We start from the raw sequence: 12,421 nt of genomic DNA, 5'->3' as shown, positions 1-12,421 counted from the left end.
GTTCCGGCTGCACTGCTGGGCAGCTGAACCTGCTGGGTTAGGCCCTGTCCAATTACTTGGACCATTAGCAGCCCTGTTTACTGCTGCCTGAAACTCTGCAGCAACAGGATTCACTGGCGCATTGCGCTGGAAGTAGCCCTGTTGAGGCTGGGAATTGTCTTGCGATGAGAATGAGGGTGGTGGGTATGGAAAATGATATTGGATGCCACCAGATGAGCCAGTGTGATACTGTGGTCTGCAGCTTCTCTCTGGACTGGCAGGGGTCTTGCGGTGTGGCGGGCGGAAGTCAGGTTTCCCACTAGCGTAGTCAGAATGAAACAGCTTCTGGCCCTGGTGACGGTAGTCAGCCTCACCATCTGACTCGGCATAGCGCTGCGGGTAGGTGAACTTCCTGGGTGGCCGTTCAGTTGATGTTTTCCCCTGGAACTGGCTGTTGGGGTCCTCACCGTCGCTGCAGGTCTGCTTGCTTGACCACCAGGTGGTCTTGTGGTAGGGATTGTTACGGTTGCTTTTGCGGTTGTACTTGCCCTTGTGCTTTTTCCCTTGCTGCCCTTGGCTGAGGTACTCGTCATTTTTACCTGAACTCTCCCATGTCAGGGTGTGCACATTTGCCTGGCGATCGTCCTTGGGCCGATTTTGCCAGTAATTGTGCACTGGCACATTTTTACTGGGAGGCTGCTGAGGTGTTCGTTCAGCCTCATCCTTAGCTCCTTGCCCTCGCTGCAGCTTCTGTAGCTTGTCTACTGCCAGAACATGATCTCTAAATTCGGTGACATCTTTGTATGTGTGTCCCGACATCTGAATCTGGTAGGCGAGTGGGAGCTGTGTCAACATGGTTGCTATGAACTCATCATCTGACATGGTTATATCTAAGTACCGGGTACGCTCATACATAGCTGAAATGTGAGCTTCCAGGCTACTCCCCTTGCGACAGTCAAACCGGTCCGTGTGCAATTGGGCCCTCAAATTGCCTTGCACTTTTAAGTTCCAGAACTGTGCTCTGAACTTTTCTCTGAACTGTTCGTAGGAGGTGATATGTAGGCTCTGGAGCTCCCACCAGAAAAAAGCAGTGCTTTTGAGTGCTACATTCAGGCACTTCAATTTTTCACTGTCACTTAATGAGAAAGTCTTTGCATATTCCTCAAATTTATTGAGGAATCTGACTGGGTTCTCCAATGACTTGCCAGAGAACATGGGCATGGACTCGGCCCAATGTTTGGCTGGATGATGCAGTAATGCAGCCTGGTCAAGATGTGGGGTGCTGCACGATGGGGTAGGATGAGGTGGTGTGACAAGTGATGAGATAGCTGGGGGTGGTGATACGTCTTGGCTGGCTGTCACTGCAGGCTGCAGGCTGGGTAGCTCGGTCATGGAGGTGTTTGTTGTCGCCATCCTGCTGTGCAGCTCTTCCACTCGCTGTTGGACTTGTTGCTGGAGAGCACTGGCACATGCCTGTGCAGCTTGTTCGGCGGCTGCTCTTGCTCCTGACTCAACAGTTTCAATTCTTGCCTGTAGAGTGACTGTGGTTTCTTCAATGTGTTCGAGCCTCTGGTGGATCACTTGCGACTGGCCCTGTCCCTCCATCCGTACTCGGTCCACAGATCTAATCAGAGACGTGGTGTGGGATTCTAGGTTTTGCACCCTTTCCTGCTGTGTTTGCACTTGACTGGCCAGCTGTCCCACTGACTGAGATTGCTCTTGCAGTCTGGCATCCAATCGTACCTCCAGGTCACTGAGGCCTGTTTGCAGCTGGCGATCTAAGCTCTCTATCCTTATATTCAGCTCACTCTTTAACTCGCAGAGATTAGCATCCAGTTGCCCTGTGACTGCATCAATCTTTTCACTCAGTCTAGTCATGTTCTGGGCGTTGGTGTCCATCTTGCTATTCATACGTTGCAACATCAGCAAGATGCTGGATAAATCAGCCGATGGTATGTCACCTGTAGGAGTGGTGGGGGCAGACATGTCCGATTCCTCTGCTGGTGCCTTTCCCTCTTCAGTAGCAGCTGCAGGTGTGGCTGCTGCTGTCCCACCTTCCCTGTTGGTTTCACACCTCTCCGGCGTGTTGTGTTCAGTGAGCACCAGTATACCTTCAGGTATGGCTGCATAGGACTGTGTGTTCTGTCCATGCTGTACATCCAGTAGATGTTGGTACACCTGCTCGTACTTTTCTTGTTGGCTGGCCTGTGCTGTGTTCGTATGTTCCTGGACTGGCACAGGTGCTGCAGTCTCGCCCATATCACTGCTGGTCTCAGACCGGTTCCTCAACTCATACACCTTGTTGAATGACATTTTGGAGTACAACAGTAGAGAAGTCGTTTCCCTGGTGCCAACACGTAGAATGCACTCTTACTCTTGTAGTGGCTATGTTCGGCACTATTTCTTCGGAGCCACCACGTTGCGGGCGCCACTTCCCCTCTGGGCAGTCCCCACTCCTCCTATATATATATATTTTATTTTTTTCTTTATTTTCTGAGCTCGGAACTTAACCTTATACTTCAGCTTACAGAATTAATACTTGAGTATGGTGGGTGATACCACAGAGGTGAAGAAAATGTTTAATCTGTGGTGTTGATGACTCGTTGACATATTTAAAACTAATTTGTACTAAAACCCTTGAACACTAAATACATTAAAATAAATGAGCCAACAACAAATGACTCCTGTTGCTGATAAACTGTAAATGATATGGTCAGTATGCTATGGAACCCTAGACTATAGTATACTGGTAGGAATGCAGTTAGAAAAGGAAATAACAACAAGAGAATTATGATGAGAGAAACAAAAATATTTAATGGTGGAAAGTTTATTAGTTAAAATTAAGAGCCGTCTGGATGAAAATATAGTTTTGAAGGTGGAAATGGTAGATACATAAAATGACTATAAACAGGAGGCAAAACACAGCAAACACTTTCACTAACAACAAAACACTGACACACAGAACCAAACAATTATTACTGAAAACCTTAAAATCCTATTTAAACAGTATTAAGATTATTAAACATGAAAATCTTACAATAAGTTTACAATTCTATTTGGTGTATGACGTAGTTGAGGATTAGTTGAAAATTTATTATATTTTACAGGCTTTATTTCTGAGCAAAAAAAAATATAATTATTTTGAATATTTAAAATTTACATGTGATCTATCCCTTCTGGAGTCTAATTGTAGCTAAACTCATTGGGAGATACGGAGGCACAGATAAATTACAAATGTTTGTAGATACTTTAATACAGTTTAAATTCAAAGAGATAGTTATAACGAAAACAGAAAATAATAGTTACTTAAGGCACACGGCATTACTCAGTAGAAGCAATTTTAAATTGATCTGAAGGACCTCTGAGTGTTCGGAAAAACGTACTTCTCTTCAAAAATAGCCAAAAATATTTGATCTTCGTTCCAAATAATGTTTAAATGTTACAACGTTTACATGACGGTACAGTTCAAGAATTAATGCGGGCGTAAAATCACTTTTAGTATAAGCCCCTTGCTTAATACAATGGCGACGCTATTTGCTTATGGCGTACCTTTACTAGTGAAACTTAAGTCAATTTTCATCTAAAATAATTTCCTTAGTTCCAGAACAACTTTACTCACTGTCGATGTCTGGGTCGAGATGCACAATTTTACATTACACCATATAAGCAACAATGCAAGAAAACCATATTTTATAGATTTTAAATCACCAAGGCGTTAGGCCTCAGCCTATACGTGGTAACGCCAAAAAAAAAACTTATTTCTTAATTTCTAATCTACTTCCTGTTCCGGTGCTGCCGAATCCCGTGAAGACCCTGTCTGGGAGATCCAGAGCAGCATCTCATGGCCTTCGGTCACAACAATAGTGTTAAATCACAGGTAAGTAATAGCTCGAAAACAATAAGATTTCAAATAAAAAAATGTGAACAGGATGAAACATACATGAAAAATCAGTAGGACTTCCAACAATACATAGGAAAAATAAGTTCATAATAATAAGGTTCAAAATACTTATTATAAGTTCTTGTTTTCAGGTTAGACCTATAGTGTTTTTCAAGTTAAGGTAATACAACAATAGTGTGCTCGTAAAAATGCATTGACACGAGAGAAGGTTAATTCAAACAATAGGAAAGTATATAAATAATACTGAAAATACATTTAAATAAGAATTAAATGTCTGTACGGACACTTTGTGGTAGTACAAAATAACAAACAAAAAAAAGGTGACTGCTGTAATATGAGTCAACAGTATACACACATTTAATTATTCTTCAAGACCATAGACAAAAATACAAGTTGGGATCATGACCACAAGTTTCATTCTGTTTACTCTTTTATCTTCACTCTTTCACTGCCTATTATGATGAACAATATCTCACAACAGCAAGTAAACATCAATGTCTTCCACCGCACTTCTTGAAACACATCAAGCTCTAAACATTTGTTCCACATACAAATAATTTTGTTTTGATAATAAATAGTAGTGAGCAGCTTAATTACTGATTGTGTAATCTATCATGAATGAAAAATCTTGGCATTTAAATAACATCAAGATCCAGTGTTTTTCACAAAATTAACATAACATTTTAGTTTTACTAATGCATAAAGAAAACTATAATATGACATTAGCTGTCGTGAAGTTCAAGGTATCGTATAGCATCTTGAATTGGAAGAGAACCTGAAAAAAAAAATGTATAAGTATTTATTAGAAAGTATATTATTTTCATACAATTTCTGAAACATGCATGAACATACACTGATCAAATCTTTAACGTATGTAGTTGTTTAAAGAGGGACTTTGTAAATAATTTACCACCAGACATTTGTCTCTCACCAAAGTGTGTTGGTTCTGACCTCGGCAGATGCTCACTATAGTTTCTAGCAAGAGGTAAACATACATGTTCGTCATTAGTAGGTGGGTTTTCTCTGGATGCTCTCCTTCCCCTACCATCTTCAATCCGTAATGGCTTCTCCAGTTCGTCATCTTACCCTGTCCATTATCCAAGCCGGTTGAGGATGACAGGTGCCAAGTGAAACAGTTGGTTCTGTTGACTGTGGAAACAACTTTCGGCATCTCATCACACTGGCATGAATCATTTGAATTCTGATTCTCAACAATAACACCCCCCCCCCCCCCAACCCATTTTTTTCTAAATGTGTCTGGTACAGGGATATCTTCTCTAATGACTTAAAGCATTCAATAACGTGATCAACAAAATTTATGGAATTATTTAATTTAACAGTGGCAGACAAGTTGGGACGGTCACACTAGGATTTGAACCTAAATCCTCCGAAATGATTTAAGAGACCAGTGTTTAACAACTGTGGAACCTCACTGGTTTCCACAGTCGTTCCTTGCACAAAATTATTTTAATCATGCAGCAAATTAAAGTCATCTACAAAAATCTTGGCAAGTAATAAAAAAGTTAATGGTAAAAGTTTTGTATCACGTATCCAAGTTTTGATCCTGTAGTACATGTTTGCTGTTTTAATTTACCGTATTTAATCGCATAATGTCGGCACATTACTTTTTAAATACTTCAAATGGAATTTTTTAAAATCCGCATAAAGTCAGCACCAGACAAAGCAACCTTGGCCACCCCTGAAAGGCACAGTAACGGGATGGAAAATTACTGTCAACAATGCTTTGACCTTGAGTTGTTCATTTCTCCAGAGCGGTCGCTGAGAGGGTTTGTAGCGTGGTGAAACCGTCCGGACTCAGAAACTCGCACTCTACTGCGCAGCTGCCTGCGACGTCACGCGAGTTGCAAGGGGATGGGCTATATATAGCACAAGCCAGTACACGTCCCACGCGTAGACGCGCGGACAATGCAGCTGCAACTCACACTATGTCACAAAGTAGGGGAGGTAGTGGAGAAGACAAGGCTCTGCTTTGTTTTGGTTAAAAATTCCTGCTCAGCCTTTTCCACACTCTGCACTCCTTCCCCCGCTTCAGTCAAGCAGGGCAGGAGGGGACTCGCATGCACAGACGTCTGCCGGTAACTTTTTTTATACACACAGTGGGCAAGGGACAGGGAGGGAGGCTCGCCAGCGCCGTCTAATGCAGACATTAGACATCTGCCCCGTGCCGTTAGTGGCCATCTCAATGAAAGATTAAAAAAATATTAGGGATGGGGCGACCGAATCCAATATCCGCCGAATCCGCCGAATCCTAGGGATTCGAAGGTTCGGCGGGTCTGATATAGGATTCGTCAAAGGATTCGGTTTTTACTATTTACGGGGAAAAAATACAGTAAAACTCGCTTACGAGGTCCCGCATGGTAGGTTTTTCCGTATAAAGCGTTTAAATTGCCCGAGGTCTCGTCATTACGCCATTAAATGTGTGATATAATGTCAGTTAAAATTCTTTCTGAAACTTCTTGTCTCAAATAATGGCGTACGTAAATATGAAGAAAAGACAAATGAACAACAACATACGAAGAAATATGGATGATGTACCATAACTACAGTACAAACCCAATAGTTATTTTAAGATAATTACCATAAAAAGAACTAAAGATTCTTTGTAGAATACCATAATTACTACAGAAGCATGTTAGCTACCATATTTGCACTATAGTTACCGTAACAACCGAGATGTATATTTACCGTGATAGTAATGTATTATTTATTTATGACATATTAAATTAAAGAACATTGTTAAAAAAAAAAAGGATGTTAAACTTTGATATGTACGGTTGGCACATGTTGCTAAGAAATAATGCGATCTGAAAGAATGCAGTACTACTACGAAAAGTGAAAATGGTACTCGTGGATTTTTAGGTTATGGCAGTCTCTTTCGTTTTTCAGTAATATCGGCCGAAAATTAACGAGCGTACTGTATCGGAAGTCGGCAGAAATGCCGATTCAACTAAATATTGGCAAAATTGGCTTCTTCAATACAGCTCTACATTTAATGACATGAGTAAACATATTTCAGACTTCAGGATATTGAAAAAGACTTTAATTTCCATGTAGGTTTATTGTGTGTATGTTTTTTTTGCAAGTGTAAATTGAATGAAGTAAAATGTTTTTATTTTTATTACTTTCAATTGATTAAACTTTAATGACCAGTTACAGATATTTATGACACTAATTTTGAGGTTAAGCAATTTTACTAAAGCATTCCAGCCAAGCAGGTTGCCAGCGAGATACGCTTCTCTTTTGCTGGAAACACTATCTCCAATCGTAGAGCTAATTTAACTCCTGAACGTGCAGAACAAATTATTGTTCTGCATGATAGATTAAAGAACAGAATTTAATACTCTGTGACAATCTCTCTCAGAATTATTGTGCTGAAAAGTGGAAATGTTGAAACAATGTGAATGTACTTTTCAAACAACATGATTTTTGGTGCTAAGTTTGTTGAAGCTCAGTAAGGACTCCAGAAAAATTGACAAGGGTGAAATTTTTCCAAAGATATGTTACATTTACACAAACATATACTTGGTTATGTTAGTTGGATGATATCAGTTACTAATGAACCAATGGAAACAGGTAAGATTCAATGAAAAAAAATGTTATTTTTTTTCTAGCAGTGCAAAATGTAAACACACTCTGTAAATAGTTACCCAAAATTAATAAGCCCACTTCATTTTAATACTTTATTCAAACATGATATTAAGTTTAAGATAAAAATAATTTCCCAAAAGTGTAACTGTACCACAAAAGCTCGAGCTCGGCTCGAAGTAAAATTCTTAGGCTCGCAGACCTCTAGCTTATTTATAGAAAAAAATCCTAACCGCTAATCTGTACTAAAACTGAAATTTCTCAAGAAAAAATTGTTGTCTTTATATACACTTATACCAGAAATGTACCAAACTACATGTGATAAAGTCAAGGGACTTTTAGTGCAAGCAGAATACATCTCACTTACATTAGATATGTGGACATCATCTATTAAAAGATTCGGGTTTGGGTTCGAGATTCGGCAATTCCAGTCGAGGATTCGAGTTAGGATTCGGATTCGAGGAAATCAGGATTCGCCCCATCCCTAAAAAATATCTTTTCACGCAAAGCGTTTATTTTGTGTAGGCTGGCTGCGGCTTCTGAACGTAAGAGCGCACACGCAGGTGTGATAGAAGAAAAAAAATTGAGTGGCATCTTCAACTAATCGCCGCCACCCAATTATCTTGACACCTGTCACATTTCTCACGTCCGCTGCGGAGGGTCGCCAGTCACCAGTGCTGTGCGAAGTAGTGTGCCACCGTTAATATTTTTCAACTGGGCCGAGGGAAGGGTGCCAATTTTTACGAAGCAGCGATTTTACTAATGCAATCCGCGGAACCGTGAGCATACGTAAAATCAGGGTACTAGTAAACTAATTATGAGAACAATTTTTTTTTACTCTACACAAAACATGTAAAATTTGGAGGAAAAATTTTTTTTTCGGACTTCACCTCATAATGTCCACACCCCATTTTTTTTGGTCATAAATGTAGCCAATTACTGCGGACATTATGCGAGTAAATACGGTATTACACCAAAAGATCCTGGTCATAACATGTGATATAACAATTATGATCACAAATAGAATACAAAAGAAAATAATAGTATTCTTCAAGACCTGAGACCTAATTTGTTTTTATTTTGATGTTGGGTCTTTGTTTGGTCAGGATCTTGCGATGTACTAAAAACAGCACGCATAATGTACCACAGGATCAAGGTATAAACTCGGGTACACGGTACGGAAACGATCGCCACTTACCGTTCTTGATGTTGCCAAGCAGTTCTTCCTTGATCTTCAAGTCGGTCTGCAGGATCTTCATCTTCATGTCGTGCAGCTCCTTCATCTGCTGCACCTTCAGCTCCTCCAGCTGCTGCTTGGTCGCCGCCGACGACTCGCAGGCCTTGCACAGCCGCATCAGCTCCGCCAGGGCGCTGCTGGTGGTCAGCGCGGCCTTCTTGCGGGCGCCCGGCTTCGCGTCCTCGTCCCGCCCGCCGTCCGCCTCCGCCTCGGGCTCCTGCGGGGGGAACAACCACCTCGCTTCACGCTGCACGTGCCGGCGCTCTTCGACGTGCGTTCAGAACCGACCATGTGTTCAAAAGAACATCTTAAAAGTTTCTGTGGAATATTACATGTCGTGTTGCAAAAACAAATTTCAATGTTAAAAGAGAGTAAAAACCTAAATAAGTTGACGAGTGATAAAAGCTTTGGAAGGATTTGGCTCAAGTCACTTACTGACCAACGTACTAATTCACTTTTTTTTGTCCGAGCTATTGCAAATTTTTTTCAATTTTAATCTCATTTTGAAATTAAATAATGCATATTAGTGCTGGATGGAATTTTATTAAACTTTTATGCTATTTGTGCATTTATAAATTTTCTAAACACACATAAATTTAACCCACAATAATATTCATTTAGTAATAAAAATAATTTTTCTGTGAATTTTTTTAAGTTATACGTAATTGCCTTTTTTCCCAAAAAAAATATATATATTTAACATACATTATATTATTTTATGTATTTCACTCTTATAACCTCTTTAATCGCCCATGTGTTCTCTGCCATTTTAAAGATTCATTGTGACGGAAACGCATGTCATTTCATATGTTTTCATTTCAAAAGTCACAATTTTGACTGCCTGAATAACAGCCAATATATTTTAGAACCTGTCCTATATGCAAAATATTTTATGGAAACTGAAGTCAACTAACTTGTCAAACAAACATGGCTGCGCTATTGACGTCTTCGGTTATGTCATAACCCTCCAACTTCATTTGACACAACATATTGGAAAGTGTTCCAAGCGGCAGGAATGAAAGGAATGTTTGCACAAAACTGCAGTCTTATTGCTTACTTATATTTTTGCATGTATTTCACAAATAAAATTATAAAATAAAGCACTGAAGTTGTTTTTTAAACTTATGTGAATAAAATTACAATCATATTAGAGAATGCCTGTGTTAATATGTCAATGCACTGAAAGAGATCATATGCCCCCCCCCCCCTCCCCGTTTTTCTTAAAAAGCCTTTAAATTGAGTTTCAATGCTTAAGGGCACCTACATGTCCCTAAATTTTACTATGGATTCCATAAAACTGTCATAATAATTTCTTTCCAACGGCATGAAGAAAGAAAAACACCTTATGTTAGTGAATATTTATTCTTTAGTTTTGGAATAGCAGCAAGGAATGATTTGCACAAACACTATGTTCCACAAAGTTGTTTAGCTACTAAAATACTCTTTGTGCCTCCATTTTTTTTTTACAATGGTGAATCAGAAAATTTCGAAACTGAGTCCAAGGATTTAATTTTAATAATAATAATAATAATAATAATTTACTTATTGTGAACAATCGAGTAAAAAAATAAATGATATTAATGAATTAAAATCAGTAAAGGTCTCCTTAAAAAAATTCTTACAATTTATTACTATGAAAAAGGTAGCAACCATTATTGATATGTTACTTTGTATCAATAACACAACATACTGTTTCAACTCTTCACTGTGTCGTGAGTCAAGACAAATTAGAGCACATGCAGTGCAGTGCTATCTTGATGTCAGTAGTGTGTTTCAACTCACATGCTATCATGAAGTTTCAACAGCGCATGCATTGCATTTTGTATTGACATGCAAATAATTTCGCTCAGCCTGCCAGCTTACAGTTACATAATCATTCTCCAGTACGTTGATTGTGTGTCACACTTTCAAAACTGTAAGCTGTGTTGTTTAAAATGAGTTGAAACATTTAAGTGTGTTACTTTGCCCATCTCTAAATAAGATGGATCGTTTCCATACTTTCATCTCTGGAGTTTCTTCAAACGGGAAGCTCCTGAGAAGTCCTTGGATTGTCGTGGTGGCTGGTACGGGCCGCTCTACTTGAATGACTTGATGTCTCTTCTTGAGGTGCCTTGCGAGGTTCCCAGTGGAGCCCCCCGAGTAGCTAAGCAGTGCCTTGCAGTAGTTGCATGTGGCCCTACTGAGCTCCTGGTGCGTGAAGTGGTACCACACATCGCTCCTCCGCTTTGGCATTCTGGTGCAACGGCTGTAACACACTGAACATGCCAGTACTGTGGTCAGCACCAGCAAACGGCAAGGAACATGGACCATTGAAAACAGGATTCTAGTTAACTTGAATCTCTGAAATGCTAAACAGAACTATAAAAATCAATCACTCCTACCAACCTAAAGGAAAAAGGCTGAATGTAAACAGCGGGCAAAGTGGTTCTCTCTGCCCACCCCCCCCCCCCCCTTTATTTTCCTTTCCAGGAAACATGAAGTAATTAAAAGACAAAAAAAAATTGCTCTAAAATTAAAATATTTTAAAATAAAATGATCACAAGTATTAAAGCAATATAAATGATAGAGAAATCTGTTGTAGTTTGAAGTAATTCCCTATGTACAAATAGTGAATGATTGCTTGAGTACATTGAGGAAGGGGGTCAAAAAAAACAAGTATTTTTTAAAATTAGATATTGTAGGTAATTGTACTTGTACAGTCTATGGCTTGACTAAAATGTTTCTAAACTTACTGAAGTTATTATTCGACTCTTATTTTTATCACAGGGTATTAACAAATGGCTAATGAACCAAATTCCTGACATTTTCTTCCATTTTTATTTTACAGGATTATTTAATGTTTTACTTTAGTTAAAGTTTATTTTGTTGGCTACGCAAATTCCGCTTTTTGACACAATTTTCGTCTTTGCTTAATACTTTGACCCCATTCCTTCCAACCCCTTTTTACTCAGGCAACTTATTTAATAATATCGTTTTGATTGAGCAGGTAACAACCCTGGCGCTTCGAGCAAGAGAATCAGGAGAGAATGTGAATGGACTTAAAAACACGTTTAAATGTTTTTTAGAACCCTACTCTTTTTATTTGCATTTTTTAAAATCTGACTTGGATTTATTGTCATTGCTGTTTGAACACCTCATTTACATTCCTTTACAAATTACGTTATGAACGAATGGACACTAAAGTAATGCATTCACGATACGGATCTTGTTACAAGGATACATCACGAGAGGAAAGGTGCGTGTACGAATACGAGCATACCTTTAAAAGATGATGGTCAAATTAGACAGCTACGCCGATGTAAAATATTTTTATAATTGTAGCGATCATTTGTTTTATTAAAACTAAATAAACACGTAACGGTATTACATTAGTACTTCAAACATGAACGAAAATGGCGCATCAGAGCGCATTGTAGAAAAGGAACGACACACAATACAGGGGGGGGGGGGGGACACTTCATAGGGTATAGCAAACGCATTTTTCTAGTTGCTATACAGCTTTATCCAACATCTGAGCACAAAAATTATAATCAAAATACCACGTTGATTAAATAATTATTACATTTGTTTTAACATTTTATCAAATTTATGGCATAAATTGATATTGTTGAAATGAAAATAATATATTTACGTAAAAGAAAATAAACGAGTTTTCGTTGGCACGTTGAACCACTTGTTTATCCATCAACACCATAATT

The 12,421-nt window shown here is 39.1% G+C and overlaps 1 protein-coding gene across 2 annotated transcripts; it reads right to left on the bottom strand.

Moving 5' to 3' along the window:
* Window positions 1-4,195: 4,195 nt before the first annotated feature.
* Window positions 4,196-12,166, bottom strand: LOC134528337 (uncharacterized). 2 transcript variants are annotated; one of them, XM_063361881.1, is made up of 4 exons: window positions 11,983-12,166; window positions 10,722-10,978; window positions 8,685-8,940; window positions 4,196-4,655 (listed from the first exon to the last, which is right to left on the bottom strand). In XM_063361881.1, the coding sequence occupies exons 2-4, from the start codon at window positions 10,953-10,955 to the stop codon at window positions 4,603-4,605; spliced, it is 543 nt and encodes a 180-aa protein (XP_063217951.1). In that variant the 5' UTR covers window positions 10,956-10,978; window positions 11,983-12,166; the 3' UTR covers window positions 4,196-4,602. The 2 variants fall into 2 exon arrangements, with proteins under 2 accessions (XP_063217951.1, XP_063217950.1); XM_063361880.1 differs by having other exon boundaries at window positions 10,722-10,968; window positions 11,983-12,157.
* Window positions 12,167-12,421: the final 255 nt, after the last annotated feature.

The sequence above is a fragment of the Bacillus rossius genome, chromosome 1, assembly GCF_032445375.1.
Source record: "Bacillus rossius redtenbacheri isolate Brsri chromosome 1, Brsri_v3, whole genome shotgun sequence".
Lineage (NCBI taxonomy): Eukaryota > Metazoa > Arthropoda > Insecta > Phasmatodea > Bacillidae > Bacillus > Bacillus rossius.
This window is presented reverse-complemented; position numbering and strand designations above follow the sequence as displayed.

Bases quoted from the DNA above. Each gene is read 5' to 3' on its own strand.
- LOC134528337 (XM_063361881.1), bottom strand. From the start codon at position 10,955: ATGCCAAAGCGGAGGAGCGATGTGTGGTACCACTTCACGCACCAGGAG. The intron at 8,941-10,721 runs GTATGGAAACGA...TTCCCCCCGCAG, and splicing joins AAGAAACTCCAGAGATGAAA to GAGCCCGAGGCGGAGGCGGA. The intron at 4,656-8,684 runs GTAAGTGGCGAT...TTTTTTTTTCAG, and splicing joins GCTTGGCAACATCAAGAACG to GTTCTCTTCCAATTCAAGAT.